The sequence below is a fragment of the Cydia splendana genome, chromosome 6 (genome assembly GCF_910591565.1).
Source record: "Cydia splendana chromosome 6, ilCydSple1.2, whole genome shotgun sequence".
Lineage (NCBI taxonomy): Eukaryota > Metazoa > Arthropoda > Insecta > Lepidoptera > Tortricidae > Cydia > Cydia splendana.
This window is the reverse complement of record NC_085965.1, coordinates 1,602,198-1,618,976: the sequence shown is the minus strand read 5'-3', so window position 1 is coordinate 1,618,976 and position 16,779 is coordinate 1,602,198. Positions and strand designations below refer to the sequence as shown.

The 16,779-nt window shown below is 37.9% G+C and overlaps 2 protein-coding genes across 3 annotated transcripts in view; both read left to right on the top strand.

Moving 5' to 3' along the window:
* The window catches only part of LOC134791231 (zinc finger protein 383-like), a 63,684-nt gene that overhangs the window by 14,081 nt on the left and 32,824 nt on the right, over positions 1-16,779 (top strand). The gene's annotated exons all lie outside the window — the stretch shown is intronic.
* Positions 408-15,617, top strand: LOC134791237 (PR domain zinc finger protein 5-like). Of its 2 annotated transcripts, none has more exons than XM_063762218.1 (7): positions 408-663; positions 733-1,162; positions 1,584-1,847; positions 2,828-3,026; positions 4,020-4,109; positions 4,872-5,018; positions 15,444-15,617. In XM_063762218.1, exons 1-7 carry the CDS (start codon positions 541-543, stop codon positions 15,577-15,579), a joined length of 1,389 nt encoding a protein of 462 aa, XP_063618288.1. In that variant the 5' UTR covers positions 408-540; the 3' UTR covers positions 15,580-15,617. The 2 variants fall into 2 exon arrangements, with proteins under 2 accessions (XP_063618288.1, XP_063618287.1); XM_063762217.1 differs by lacking the exon at positions 15,444-15,617 and adding an exon at positions 5,854-6,067.

Below are 16,779 nucleotides of genomic sequence, written 5' to 3'. Positions count from 1 at the left end.
ATTTATATAAGAAAACGGGACGACACTACAGTGTTGCCACTTTTTAATTTCTACTCTTTTTTGCCAAGCTGTATATTATTATCACAGGAAATTATTTCATTCTTCTCTGCCTTGGGAAAAGCTGCTAGATATTTTTCACGAGTATCCGTGCGATCTGCTCCACTAAAGTGTAATGCTTGGTAACAGGCACCGTGTGCAATTATAATGTCAGTAGAAAAAGGCGCGAAATTCAAATTTTCTATGAGACGATATCCCTTCGCGCCTACATTTTTCAAATTTGCCGCTTTTTTGTACTGACAAGATCTGCTTGACCAACTATACATTCCAAGGTTTTATACACATTTAATATGCAGTAACAAAACGCATTCACCTCTATGTTGTGTAGCTGTCAGTGTCAAATTATCACGCAAATAATGCAATGTTGTTTGATGTTTTGGTAAATTTTGTTTGTTCGTTGATTGTTGTCTTATTTATTGTCCTAGAGTTTTATTATTAAATTCGTTCGTTCGCAACGTTGTTGTCTTTTGTTGAACAATCATAATGGATTTGTGCAGAACTTGCCTCGAAAGTCCAGCCAATAAGAATATTTCGGAGTTGGAAAAAGACATAAATGAGGACAACAAACACTCCTACGACATTATGGTGTTTTGTTTAGATATCAAGGTAAGTTCTGCTTTAGCTTTTTTAAAGTCGTACCTCGAAAATTTGTAACATTTTTCATATCAATTACAGGTTTTTCAAGACTCCAGAATAACGACGAATCTTTGTGACAACTGTTTTGGAAAAATCATATCTTTTTACAAATTTAAGGCGCAGTCTTTGAAAAATGACGCATATTTGAAATCGCTGCACCCAGCTTCATCTCTAGAGGACCAAAAACTATCTATACATGGTGATGGAGAAGGAATTCAAGAACACAAGATTCTCTTGGAACAAGATGAATATAGTCCCAGTTTAGTTGAAAATTGCATTAAAATAGAAATGCAAGTTAAGGATGAAAATATGTTAGAAGATGTAGAAAGTGCTATTGAGGAGGAAGACTCGTCAGATGTTACAGATGATAGTGATGATGATACATCGGAAGATGAATTTTCTGTTGAAGAACCAAGTGTGGAGGAAAAGGTTAAATATAAAAATGTCTGGGATAGGTTTAAAAAAAAAGGTAAGAGGACTTATAACATGTTTGCGGTGGCAATTAATTAAATTAATTAGTTAATTGTAATTTTAATTTAATTTTAATGTAATTGTATTTTTTGTTGACATGTATTTTTATATATTTTTTTTATGTGACATTGGTATTTTATGTTTTATGTATGGGTATTTTGGTTGATTGATTGATTAATGTAACTCACTATTTACCATACTTTGTTCTTTCAGTGTGTTAAACATGCTACCTAAATAAATGCAAGGTTTTACTTATTGCATTGTAGATGCACAGTGACGTAAATTTGCCCTTCTATCTCCGAAACTACCTTACTTGTACTTACTTTTGAAGATCCATATAAAGAGAGGCAAACTTTTGTTTAATCTTATTTTTAGCAATAATATTGAACACTGAAATAATGTGTATGTTTATTTTATAGCACCAAAACGTAAAAAACGTAGCTGTCCCAAGAAAGAGTCAACCAGTAACAAAAACGTGATACAAGGGCGGCAGATATGTGAAGACTGTGGTATGTCGGTGCTAGACCTGAAGGCACACTTGCTTACCCACCAGCCTAAAGACAAGAGGCAGATGCTGCAGTGCAAGGCTTGTCCGAAGATGTTCATCACCAGAGGGGGGCGGCGGAGGCACTACAAGATCAGGCATTTGGGTGTTAAGGCCAAGTGTGATATTTGTGATAAAGGTATGTTACTTTTGATAACCCTACAGTTTCTGTAAATGGATTAGGTAGCTCTAGAAATGCTTCAGAGTAGTTTAAATGGGTTGATAAACTATGTATTCTCATTATTCTAGTACATAAATCAGTAACAGTAAGTCAAAAAAATATGTAATAATACTAAATGGACTATGTTTGGTCTTAATAATCATAGCCTCAGGACAAAAAAAAAAATTAATCACAAATAATTGATTTGGTTGATTTTGAAGAAAAAAGTATCCAGTAATTTCCATATATTTTTTTGTTCCTTCCATTCCGTTGCTGTCATACAAAGACTATGAAAAATGGTAATGGAAATAAAATAAAAATCTTTGATTATATGTATTAGGATTGAAAAACCTTGTATACTTATACATAAGATAAGATAAGATAAGATAAGAATAGCCTTTATTGACCAAAATAGAATTAATACATATTGCATTTAAATAAATTCACATTTCATTTATCATTATATTAGTTTCAATATCTTTCCTAATAATTTTTTAATAAATATATTTAATGTCATTGTTTTTAATATTTTAGTCTGCCTTCTTGGCATAGGCCTCCTCCAGCTCTCTCCACATCTCTCTATCCTGTGCCGTCCTAATCCAGTTGACTCTCGCATGCTTCTTAATATCTGTAAAAAGGAAAGACAAAGTAAGACTGACAGATATTAGAAAGAATACTAAAATTAAGGATATATCAGTGACTGTAAAAATGTTAAAATGGAAATGGGCTGGACATATGGCAAGAGAAGGTAAAAATAAGTGGGATAGAGAGGTAGCGGAATGGTATCCTAGAGATAGAAATAGGAGAGAAGGGAGACCAATAATGAGGTGGTCGGATGACATTAAGATACTTATACATAAACATCAAATAAATACCATAAAACTCTAATTAAAAAAAAATTGTAGTTTACAATTTTAAATAAAATAGCTCCTATGTATGCTCTTGTCTGATTGTTCCAGAGGTAGTCCACCTATCAGTGCACAAGCTCCAAGTCCACAACCCATCCGCCTTACCATTCGGGTGCGCCACGTGCGAGCGCCGCTTCGTGTGCAAGCCCGCGCTTGAGCAGCACATGACCAGCCACACGCAGCAGGCCGCGTTCGACTGCGAGATCTGCCACAAGAAGTTCCGCGCGAAAGGTCATCTCTCCACACACATGTGAGTGTCTTGTCTACCCAACCCATCGGCCTGACCGTACGGATGCGCCACGTGCGAGCGCCGCTTCGTGTGCAAGCCCGCGCTAGAGCAACACATGACCAGCCACACGCAGCAGACCGCGTTCGACTGCGAGATCCGCCACAAGAAGTTCCGCGCGAAAGGTCATCTCTCCACACACATGTGAGTGTCTTGTCTACCCAACCCATCGGCCTGACCGACCGGATGCGCCACGTGCGAGCGCCGCTTCGTGTGCAAGCCCGCGCTTGAGCAACACATGACAAGCCACACGCAGCAGGCCGCGTTCGACTGCGAGATCTGTCACACGAAGTTCCGCGCGAAAGGACATCTCTCCACACGCATGTGAGTGTCTTGTCTACCCAACCCATCGGCGTGACCGTTCGGTTACGCCACGTGCGAGCGCCTCTTCGTGTGCAAGCCTGCGCTGGAACAACACATGACCAGCCACACGCAGCAGGCCGCGTTCGACTGCCGAGATCTGCCACAAGAAGTTCCGCGCGAAAGGTCATCTCTTCACACACATGTGAGTGTCTTGTCTACCCAACCCATCGGCGTGACCGTTCGGGTGCGCCACGTGCGAGCGCCGCTTCGTGTGCAAGCCCGCGCTGGAACAACATGACCAGCCACAAGCAGGGAGAGATGACCTACTCTCTCCACACACATGTGACTGTTACAAGCTTCAACACAACCTGTCAGCCTTACCGTTCGGGTGCATTAATTGAATTCATTGGTGAAAAAATTTAATTCACTACCTACTTAATAGTTAATACCTATTCAGCAACGCTCTGTTTTTTTTTTAATAATTGATATTGAATTGATAAGGTCTTTGTCAATATTACAACCAGTTAAAAGAACCACACGCCAAATTATCAAGGAGATACGATCCCGCAAGCTCTATCTAAGACTCTCTTAATATTTGCCAGGTTTCCTATGTTTTTCAGCAGAGAGTAATGTACCTATATCTGTTTGTTTTAGTCGGCAAGTCCATGAAAAAGAAAGGAAGCATCACTGTGAATTATGTACTAAGGCTTTCTTCTGCAAAAGTACACTTCAAGAACATTTACGGTAAGTATTTTGAAACTATATAAAAAAAAATTACCCAGTAGTTACTACATGGAAAAAAGGTCGTATTGTAAAATCGACCTAACGACTATTGACTTAAGGTTCACTTCCACAGGAAGCACTGAGACATGCCGTCCTTCTAGTATTACTAAACTCGACCTTACGCACTTTCAATTAAGAATAATTTTCACACGGACGCCTAAGTCATAAAAAAAAACTTCCATATTGATTGTTCTAAATTCAACCTAATTACTTTAAACTTGAGGTTGAATTTCCCAGGATACACATTATCAAGACCTCAGGAAACCTCGCCAAAGCACAGAATAAATAATAGTACTAGGTACAGAAGGTTCACTCTCTAACAAAACGCGTCTAGGTGGCGCAAACGCGAGCAGGCGTCCGTTCCGTAGCGGTGCGCGGCAACTACTATGGCTAGACACCAAAATTGATGTGGGCTGCATGTACTTGTAGCGACGCGACGAAATAGCGGAGTGAGCCACGCCTGGCCAAAGTTATTAAAAAAGTTGCATTCATCTAAACTCACTTTAACAACTTTTAACTCAAGGTTCAATTTCGCAACTCGCACTCGACCTTTCTTTCCCCTGTAAAAAAGGACGCACCTATTATTCTAAATTCGACCTAAAATCTTTAACTGAAGGTTCTCTTTCGCAGCCCGCACTCAATCGAACACAATCCCTAAAAAAGTCCTTAATTATTATTCTAAATTCGACCTAACGAAATTAAACTTAAGGTTCACTTCCGCAGGACCCACAGCAACGAGCGAGTGTACCAATGCACGGAGTGCGGCGTGTCGTTCATGACGAAGAACTCCCTCCGGAAGCACCGCCTCGTGCACAGCGACGTCAAGAGGTTCAAGTGCGAGTTCTGCGACATGAGCTTCAAGTTGAACGGGTATGGCCGCCATCTTGAATTTTTTACTACAACTTCATGGTATAATAATGTACTCCGCCTGGTACTCTCTTCCCGTCTTTTCGTGGTCACGTGACTGACACAAGCCTACATCATCATGCAACAGCGCTATATGATAATATGCGATAGCGCTATATAAAGTGGCAATGTTATTGTGACGTAGGCTTGTGTCACTCTGGGAAGAGAAGACTATATGTTTTATTAGACTATGTACAACTTGAAGACGGCTTGAAGAGCTGCAATAGGTATTCTCCTACTAGTCAAATCAGTTTCTTTTTTAGAACTGTCAAAACGATTTGCTAATATGGAATTCATAATGTAAACTAATATAGTAACGTTACGGTCAACTCGCCTACTTTTTATATTTCTATCCGATTTATTAAATAGAAATAGTGTTTAAAAATAACTGCTATCTATGTTTTCTTAATAATTATCTGGTGCTTTATTTCGTGTAGGTATGTGCTTTATTTACTTTAAATACAGGAGACCCTCAGTCCTATGGTGATGTATACCCAGAAGCGTTTCATGCGTCAAGTATCATTGACAAACTTCATCTTCATAAAAAAAACAACGGGTTGCACTCCGGGAGTTCCGGCAGAAGTGAAAACTTAATGACATTGTAACAGTTTTTCGATCAGGTCGCGTGTCCGTCTTACGTCTTACGAATCTTACGGTCACGAGTTTAACATTTTTTCCCCATCACAAAAAGTGCACAGCGCCGCTAAAGAAGTTTTCACTTCAAAAATATTTGTATAAAAATAACAATTTTGTTCTATCAAAATTATTAACAAAAATTGTCACATTATTATTGTTGCAGTTACCTCAAACTACATATGATAACGCACACGAAGGAGAAGCGTTACTCGTGCCAGTACTGCGGCAAGCGCTTCGGCCGCCCGGACTCCTGCCGGAGACACGAGGCCGGCCACCAGAAGCAACCTGCAGCCGACTGAACACCTTAAACGTATAGTGATACGGCTCAAAATCAAACGGCTGCCTTGAAACCAGAGGGCCTACCGCAATCACTAAATTTCGCAAATTGCGGGCATCTTTCTCTGTCACTCTAGTTACGCTTTAATTGGAGGAAAAGAGAAAGATGCCCGCAATTTGCGAACTTCAGTGTCTACGGTAGGCCCTCACGGTGCAATTTAGAAACGTCAATACGGTTAACATTTATTAAAAATGTAACCTTAAAACGGAGTACTAAGGTTGTAATTTTCTTGATACGTATTTGTGAGAACCATAGATGGTAGGATCCTATAGATGTGCTACACGCGTGTGTCCGTGAGGGACAGAACATACGCAATGCGACACTATGATTGGCCGAATTTATTTGTTGCCCACCGTAATCCATACTAAATTTACGGTGGGGAATAAAAAAAATGTGAGACTGACAAGGACAAACAATAATAGCGCTTTCGCTGCTACTCCTACTGAAAGATACATAACATGAGGCTATCCCGTTCGGTCATTTTCCCCCACCACCGATTCATGCTGAGGACATGCAGTTATAGACGGTCAAGCAAATCTTGTCAGTAGAAAAAGGCGCGAAATTCAAATTTTCTATGAGACGATATCCCTTCGCGCCTACATTTTTCAAATTTGCCGCCTTTTTCTACTGACAAGATCTGCTTGACCAGCTATATATTTGAAGCTTCAAAGAAAAATTGTATTATATTAAAACATTATTTATACAATTCGTTTATGTACCTAATTAATGTTAATTATTTAAATATAGTGTTGTATTATCCTAGTTGTTTTTTATTGAAGTCATAACTTCTTTAGCGGCGCTGAGCACTTTTTGAGGTGGGAAAAAATGATAAACTCGATTCAGCGTAACGCGTCACGTAACGCGTAACGTAACGCTGACGTCATGTGTCACGGACAATGTTATTCACCAAAGAACTTTAGTCATAACGTATCATAATCAGGCGGCTTAGCACGGTCGCGTTTTTATCCCTTGTCACCATGCCTGTCACGTTCTAACAAGTATGTAAGTGCGAAAGGGACGCGCATAGTGATAGTCGATAAAAATGGAACCGTGCTGAGCCCGCAGGTCAATTATTTAAAACTGGACTTTTATATTAAGCAATAAAGCTCAATGTTCTAATCTTGTACGGGCTGAAATACGAGGATCTCACAGTTACATTCTAACTTTATATCACTCCAATATAATTCAATAATGTCTCATCACTGGTGAATAAAACTCAAAATATCATGACCAAATATATTTAGATGCGAGGTCTGCAAGGTAACTTTACAATTTCTATTCGAATTTTAAACAATTAACGCTACAAATTTAAGCTCACTGTACGGCTACCACCAGTTTTGACATTGACATAACGCTCACGTTTACGTAACTTACTTTCTATGCATCTCGCTCGTACTCGCATATGCGAGCAATAGTGCAAGCGAGATGTACAGAAAGTAAATTACGTAGACGTGAGCGTTATGTCAATGTTAAAACTGATGGTAGAGGCTCTGGCCAGCAATTTCGGAACTAAAGTTTTTCAATAGAAAGGAGGATGGGTCAATTATACATAGTGTTGCAGACATTTTGGACTAGTCATTGAGTTTTCACTTCTGTCGGCACTCCCGGAGTGCAACCCGTTGTTTTTTTATTCCCATAACGTTATGTATAACAAGGACAACATTTTATTTATTCCCATAACGTTATGTATGACAAGGACAACATGAAAAATACTACTATTAAAAATACACTGTTATTCCTTTTATAAGGCGTATCCAGAAGAGTCAATTTTTCGCCAATCTGATTAAATTGCCCGATCGAATTAGGACTTGCGGACGCAAACGCCAATTTGGCTCGCCGAATTCAATCGCCGATAGTGACCGATATTAGATATTACCGATAAAATGAGGTGCGGACGCAAGAATACCAATTTGTGACGCCAGTATTTTCGTTTTGGGCATTTTTCAGTTTAGAGGGCTCTAACATCACCATAAATGTAAAATTGGTGATGAAATTAGAGATTGACGCCAATTTCATTTCTGATGAATTGATCGGTCGATTTGATCATCCCGTCTAGATACCGCTATACTCTCCTACATTCATCGTATCTCCTACGTTCATCGCATACCGATACCGTACTAGAATGCGAACTGAATAAATAACTCTCTTGAGACTGCTATATTATATTATGCGCCACGTGCAATGACACAGAAAGCGAGCTGGTGGCATGTGGCATAACCAAACGCAGTGCTTGCTGTCAAAATTTCATTGTTGTATTTTGTATTTTTTTATTATGTTTATGGCAAAGAGTATAATAATATATGTATGGTTTATGGTGTCGGTTCTGGGCTTGTGGGCCTTAGTTCAAAATAGCAAATTATAGCTTTTTTTCTAAGTGTATGCGTTAGAAATTCATTGCAATGAATACTTGCAGAACCTGCCTAAAATCTCCAGCCGATAAAAATATTTCAGAGCTGGGTAAAGGTATAGAAGATGATAACAAACAGAGCGTCGATATCATGGCATTTTGTTTAGATATAAAGGTAATAACTATTCATATTAAAGGGTTTATAAATATGTACTACTTAATACAGATAACTAGTAATAAATTACTTAATGACTGGTTCGAATTTCAGGTTACAGAGGACTCTAAAATAACAACGTATTTATGTCACGACTGCTATAGAATAATAATATCGTTTTACAAATTTAAGATACTATCCTTGAAAAATGATGCATACTTGAGATCTCTGGACGATGTGCAGTTGAACGATCAAAAGATTTCTTTTTATGTGGACGAAAACGGCGTAAAACACGCAAATTTCTTGGAGCCTGATGTTTATGGTCCACATTTAGTTGGAGGTGGCAATACAGAAATTAGAATAGACGTTAAACATGAAACATATGAAGACCATGGCACAGTAGACGAAGAAACATTAGGAGATACTCAAACATATGAGGGCCATGACACAATAGAAGACTTCTTCTATCCAACAGTATCCATCAGTAGCCACCCAGCCCCTCTCATGGATGTAGATGATGAATGTAGAGACGGAGGAGAGCCATCTAGCAAAGCAGAAGATATTAAAAATAAAAATATTAAAAGGGCTAACAGAATGGGTAAGATGTTACTTTTTATCATGCACCATTTATTTCTTAACAGCTTATTTTCATGTCCCACTGTTGGCTAATTGCCTCCCGTCTTTTTCTCACCACTCTTATCATATGTATTTTCCCAACATTCCATATACAATGCCTTTAAGTAGGCATAAGTTTTCCTAAGTATGGAATGATCACTTAAACTTATTTCTCTGTACTCTAGGTCTCTAGTGTGCACTATTTGCTAACAAATTACCTTTAGTTTGTAGAATAGTATTATAAAACTGCCTCTCTTTTGAAATATATAAAAAAAACTATTGTCATCTAAAAATCCTAAGTTTATAGGTACCAATTATAAGTTGTTCAAAAATATCTGAACATGCACTTTATTCTGTGGCTAATTGTTGACATTAAATTTGTGAGGCTATTGAATATTAAAAACATTCACTCTTATATTGTATGTACATTTGCTCTGTTTATTTCTCCCATAGCACCAAAACGTAAAAAACCTAAATCCAAGAAAAAAATCCAATCAGCAAAAAAGATAAAAGGCCTGAAAGAAGATGGAAAGGTGTCACCAGGGCCTCATACCTGTGAGCAGTGTGGTGTAACCGTACTTGACATCAAGTCGCACTCCTTGACTCACAAGTCAAAGGATGAGCGAAGAATGCTGAAGTGCAAGGCCTGCCCTAAGCTGTTTGTTTCCAGAGGCGGTAGACGCAGACATTTCAACATCCACCATTTAGGTCGAAAGGCCAAGTGTGATATTTGTAATGGAGGTAAGTTTAGAAACAACAATTTATGTAAATTGGATTAATTGTGTAAATGCAAAAGATGTCGGTTCATAACCAGTCTCAACCACAGGGGGGTCTAGTAAATTTTTCTATAGTAATTCGAGGGATGGGTGGTCAAACCCGATAAGTCATACAAATGGGTTTTTGAAATACTAAGTGAACTATGAGTTAGAGTATTTAGACGTACCAGCATCAGCTGCCTGTCTGAAACGAAATAATAAGGTGTTGTGTCGGGACTTCTTTGCAATAGCTCAGTCTTTTTTCCACCTAAACTTAAACCATAGACCAGTACTCTGTCCATATTCTCTACAATAGCTTCCAATGCCTGCTGAGGTTCCCAAGTATCTATTGATGTACCCGTGAATGGGTTCCAGCAGGCGTTCTACATGACATCAAATCTCTCCAAACAGCCTCTACGTGTTAGATCTATATCCCCATGCACGCCTTATAAAAGACCGGGCTCGAAAGATCCGACAGTTTTAAAATGGTGATAATTATAGGTGAGGCGATTTAGAGGTCAAAAATATTTTTACTGTTCCAGATTATGTTCATTTGGACACACACATCAAACAAGTGCATAAGAAGGACGAACTACGATTCGCGTGCGTGACGTGTGGGCGCCGCTTCGTGTCCCGGCCTGTGTTGGACCAGCACATGTACTCGCATGCTGAGACCATAGATAAACAATTTAAATGTGACCTCTGCCCCAAGAAGTATGCGTTCAAGAAGTGTCTTCAAGACCATATGTAAGTATTTTATGATTATTGAAGCCTAACCTAGTTGGTAGGGACTGCCTACAATGTAGGAGGTCTCAGATTTGAATCCTGGTAAGGGCATTTATTTGTGTACATATCAAAATTATTTGTTCCTTGAGCTTATTGTACGAGTAGTACAGTTAGATCTGTGTAAAATATTCCTATATTTAATTTGATGAACTCTATTTTTTCAGCAGTAAACTGTAAAAAATAACAAAAAAATATAAAAAAATAACAGGACATGGGGATGGGGATAAGTTAAAAAACTTCTCATCATAAAAAGGGTTGAAACACCGCTTCATTAAGTTTCCGTTTGTGCTGTTATGTAAATGAGGATAATATTTTAGAACTGTTAAATGCAAAGAAACTTTAACCACAGCATTAGTCTCAGATAGCGGATTTTTTTAAAAATGATAGCCCTTTTTTTAGATATACATTACGGTTGCCAAACAAAAAAAAACATATCTGCGATCCCGGGCACGCACTGCCAATTCGCACACGCTGACGCTCAGTGAGAGTGAGAGAAGAACCCTGGACTTACCGGGCCTTACTTACAAAACAGATGGAACCAACGGGTTTTAATGTTAACCTTCACTGTTTGTTTTAGAAAGCGAACCCATGAACATAGAAGAAACTACCAGTGCGAGTACTGCACCAAAACGTTTTACGCCAGAAATGAGTTAGTAAATCATTTAAGGTAAGCATTTTTACGTTTTTATTAGTAGGAATTAAGCAAAAAAATTTAGGTATATTCTAAAATGATCCCTTATATTTTAAGAATAAGATTTTCAAAGTGAAATTGTATTTCTAAACTTTTAACATTTATATTCTAACCTGTTGAAAATTTCTGATAAGGTTTTCGTTACTATGCTGCATTGTATATGTGGCGTTCAAAAGCGAAATTTTTTGAACATTGTGGCCGTAGGTATTTAACACATTCAGCGCCTATCTAGAACCCAACTGTCGGGTACACTGTTCGTAGCGATTACGCGCTCGATACGGCAAAGACGTGGCTTCGCGCTACGAGCGTAACCCGTAGCACTTAGTGGCACTGAATGTGTTAAAAATGACAATGTAAATTCGACCTCAAAGTCTGCGAATTAAGTTTCAATTTTGCGCAGGATGCATACAAACGAGCGCCCATTCGAGTGCGGGGAGTGCGGCAAAGCCTTCGCGTGGAGGAGGGCGCTAGTATCGCACATGCTCGTTCATAGCGGTGTCAGGGACTTCAAGTGCCAACTCTGCGACCAGAGCTGCAGAACAACATCGTAAGTCTACCGCTTACTTACTTACTGCTGTGGCGCAACGACCCGAAGTGGATCTTGGTCTCCGACACCAAAGACCGCCATGCTACTCTGTCCAAAGCCGTTTCTGTCCAGTCGACGGTACCGAGTTCACTAAGGGCGGGTTGCACCAAACCACCTGCTAACGTAAGCACGGTTCGCTAAATTTTAACGCTGACGTGGGGGTCTTAACGATTGCTAAATAAAATGCGTTGCACCAACTATAAAATAACAGGACGTTAAAATTACTAATCGGTAATCGTATTGCCGTATTATGAACGCATTCCTACTAAAAATTTTATGGTAGAATTTTTATTTTATATAGCAACCCAGTCATAAATGCCAAACTGAGTTGTCAAAATTCTCAAAGAGAAAAGTTTTGTAGGCGCGAACTACACTTTCTTTGCAGATTTAAAATCTAAATATTCAACAATATAAGCCATTCCTGAATATATTTATGGTTATATATTAAAAACACTCTCAAACAAGTGAAATGTCTGACTACGATTGTTGAATGGCCTAGCTAAAGTCGGAATCAAACAAGGAGCGACATTGCCCGGTAAGTTATCTTATTAGTTTAATGCTTATAGCTGCTTCCTACTTTCAGTCCTTTCAGAGCCCTAAGCACAAGCATGCACAAGTGATTACTTGCGCTAACTACGCTATCTACAACTATGAAGCAAAGACTATAGTTAGGGAAAAAATTCCAATTATATTGTTGACAAAATAATGCATAACTGTTAGTAGCAGGCATTTGAGTTACTTTTGTACTTTAATTTAAAACTGCTTGGTCTAAGCATTAGTTGCCAAGCGGACCCCAGGCTCCCATGAGCCGTGGAAAATGCCGGGACAAACGCGAGGAATATGATGACTTATAATAATATCATGTTGCTTTCTTTTCAGGTTAGATTGACACCATATGATATGGAATACAAGATAAAAGTTCCACACAAGTGAATGAATTCAAGAAATCAACAAATTATACAATTAAATTAACCGGAAGAAACTTGTTACAAAAAATAAAGTACAATTAGAAATATTATCTGAATTTCAATTTTGACAAGAAAATATATTGCTAGTTACCTTATCTACTTTATTTTCCATTTCATACTATTATCCTTTTTAGGTACTTAAGCAGTTTAGTGACCAATGGAGGTAAAGGGTTACCCGGAGAGTAGATAAAGAACTTATTTATTTTACAATTATATTTAAGGAGGTACCTACCTATCAGTTATTATATTTTCAGTCATACAGGTAACTTGCTTATTAACTATTTTATTTTCTTCGGGTGTAGATAAATAATTAAAAAGCCAGTATGGAGGAAAACAAATAAAATAAAATTATTCAGACCGAGGGCCTTTTCTTGTGACAAATTCAGGGCTATTTAGGTACCTATGTTAGGTTTAAATGTTATGTATATAGGGACTTGAGGTAGGTTAATCAGTAGGTACTGTACTGGAACATTATTTCCAATACATGGCTAGGGTTAAATATATTTCAATGTATGACTGGTTGAACACAAATAAAATTCAGGTGACAAGAAGACAAGCCATATTATATTTTATTTGACCCAGGTATTGATAGTTGTATTAAAGTTTTATAAATGTTGCTTTGTATTTTTAAAGTCACTGCAAATGTTTTTTGACTATAGTGAAAGAGCCCTACTTACAGAATACCTTGAATTTTGTCAATAGATATGCTTGTCAGATGCAGATAGGGGTATTGTTCCTTTCTGCATCTGACAAGCATATTATAAGTTCCTTTAAAACAACTCAGTTGTTCTCATGTATGTTCCATATTTCCAGAATAATTACTCTAATAAGCTTGGCAGCCAGTATCGCCTTGGCACGGTAATATATATTTTAGCTTTTTTTATTACTTAGGAAAGCGACATCCCTCGGCATTTATTTTTATTTTATGCTAAAGCAGCGGTCGGCATGCCTACTTGGAAAGTTGTTGTTTCTTAGGGTTATGAATAAGATTATGTTGTAAAAGCAAATAAAACCCAAGTAAGTAGGAGTTGAAGTATTATAATCACTTTTGCATTACACATTTTTGTCACTTTATTATAACCTATTAGTTATAAATAAAAATAAATAAATAAAATAAATAAATATTAGGGGACATCTTACACAGATCAAACCTAGCCCCAAACTAAGCAAAGCTTGTACTATGGGTACTAATGGTATGGGTATGGGTAGGTTATGCCAACTAGTCTGGAATTGTCCCAATACATTCCACACTTCACAAAACTTCACTTGCCATACTTCACAAAATACTTGATTTTATATTTCGCAACTTGTTTTATGTACGTTTATAGTTCTAAACATAGTTCACTTCTATAGCGGGTTACGATTTTCAGAGGCAGACTTGTAGATGGTTATAGGTGCCATCTCGCTGTTTTCGAATATCATAGTTCGTCCGTGGTGGATTTGTCCAAAGGATTTATCATTTTTATCTTGATTCCAATAATCAGAAGCCTAATTGGTTTTATTGACCATCCTGGCGTCAAGTAGTAGTGCCGACATTATATGCCGTCGAGTTTCATCTGATGGGACGTATTTGTTAACCTGTGATAACGTCAATCTGGTCTTAACTCCAACTTTGAGTCATTTTGCACGCAATTTAAACTTAAAACACGCACATTTCTTTTAAACTATAAGTAAATTAATGTATTTATGAAAGACGGATCGTCTCCCAATTATAATGACTTTTAGAGCCATTCATGTCAACTGTCACACGTTTTTGCGTTTACAAACTCCACATTTTATTGTTATTAACATTTTTTTAATAATTTAAATAACATATTTCCTAAAATTATTGAAAAATCAAATATAAATTCATGAAATACGGACAGATTCAATAAAGTGCCGCCATTTTTATCAGGCGGTAAAATCGTTAACCAGTGGTCTACGACCGGTTAAGGGCAGCGTAACTTTTTAACAGACGTTAGGCGTGGTGCAACCCAAATATGCAGTTAGCGTTCGTTAGCGCCATCTTTAGCCATGATCAGCACATCAAATGGGCACGGTGCAACCCGCCCTAAGTCAACCACCGTTTTGAAATTGTTCACGTGGAAGGGGCGCTTTGAGCCCACATAGTGGTTTACAGCGGTATCAGGGACTTCAAATATAATAGTTGCTCGGACCAATGCTGAGCCGAATGGAGCCGAGTTTGCCCGAAGTCAGGAGTGTCTCCCCACTGGTATTAGCTTCGAGGCGGCTTAGTAAGTCAACCGCCATACAGCCCAATATCAACCTTGGCGCCAGATTGGCGTGGTGTTTAAAGGGTTAAGCAGATTCTATAAGGACACGCCAAGAAAACGGGTTAAAAGTGAAAATAAGCATAAAAACAAATTGTATCAGAGTTGGACTAAGCTAACTCTTTATAGCATTCGTAATGACAAAGTGTGGTAATGTCATCATAGCTTTCTATGAAAATATGACGTTTTTAATGACATGCCCACACCTTGCTTAGACGGATTCTAAGTGGTTTCTACTTTGCAGCGACCTAAAGACCCACATGATCACGCACACGAAGGAGAAGCGTTACTCTTGCCAGCACTGCGGCAAGCGCTTCGGCCGCGCAGACTCCTGCCGGAGACACGAGGCCGGCCACCAGAAACAACCTGCAGCCGACTGAACACCCTATTTATATATTTCTTTATACTATAGTTACGGCTCAAAATCGGACGGGTGTGAGATGTGAGACAAAGTGCAGTTTTGTATCGACGACACAGTTAAGATTTATTAAACCACCTTTGGGCACCTTTGCGCCGGGGGTAGCGCGGGGAGGCCTCTTTCAGTAGTTTTTTATATTTCTTGTTTTATTTTAGATATATTTAGGATTGTTAGTTTTAATTTAGTATTATTTAGTTCATAAGTTATTTATTTGTCTTTTTACTGTCTTTTTCAATGAAATAAAAGTAGTGTATTACATTCATCAACTACTGTTCCCAAAAAAATTTTTAAAAATAAGACCTTAGAATCAGAACGTTTAATTTGTAAAACATAGGTAGGTACACAATAGGTCTTATCTTAGGTACTTATATACACTTGAACACTTGGTTTTGCCGGTTGGCATACAGATGTGAAAGAGAATTAAAATCAAATTCAATCATACAAATGTTGTACCTAAGCATGTTGTAAGATAATAAATTAGAATTAAAATACATCATTTCATTAGTCATGATTATATTATTATCTTATTTATCATAGTCATCTAGATATTCTTGTAAATGCTCAGTAATTTGGAGGCCGTTTAGTTAGATTCCTTTATATTGGAAGCTTCCTTAAAAGTAAAATTGTATAACTAATGTCTTTCCCATCACGGAACAATGGTGTTCCGGACCTGTAAGGGGTACACCGAGCGGATGCTGCCCTTGCCCGTGTCATGGGACGCACGCAGAGGCAGCACCCGCCAGGGTGTAAGGGCTATTGTGAGTTGATGGGATCTAAAATGAACTAGGTATATAACTATTTATTCTTACGATTTACCCATCAATGTACATAAATAATGCTAATTATTATAATTAAGTTTTGTGTATTATCTTGGTTTCTTTTACCTTTTAGTACAATTTCTAATAACTTACAAATTAAGTAATGGGATTTATTTTTGTATGCCCACAAACGTAACTTATTAACCGATAAATCTGGGGTAAATAGATATCTTCAACTGGGGTGAATAGACATGGCTTGGGTGAATAGCGACAAAACTTAAAATGTGATTTACCTGACAATCTGCTATTATTTTTAATCATTCGAATGAAAATAATAGCAGATTTTGTATGATACAATTTGTGTGGGAAGTTATTAAGAAATAGGTAAATCGGGTAAATTGTCG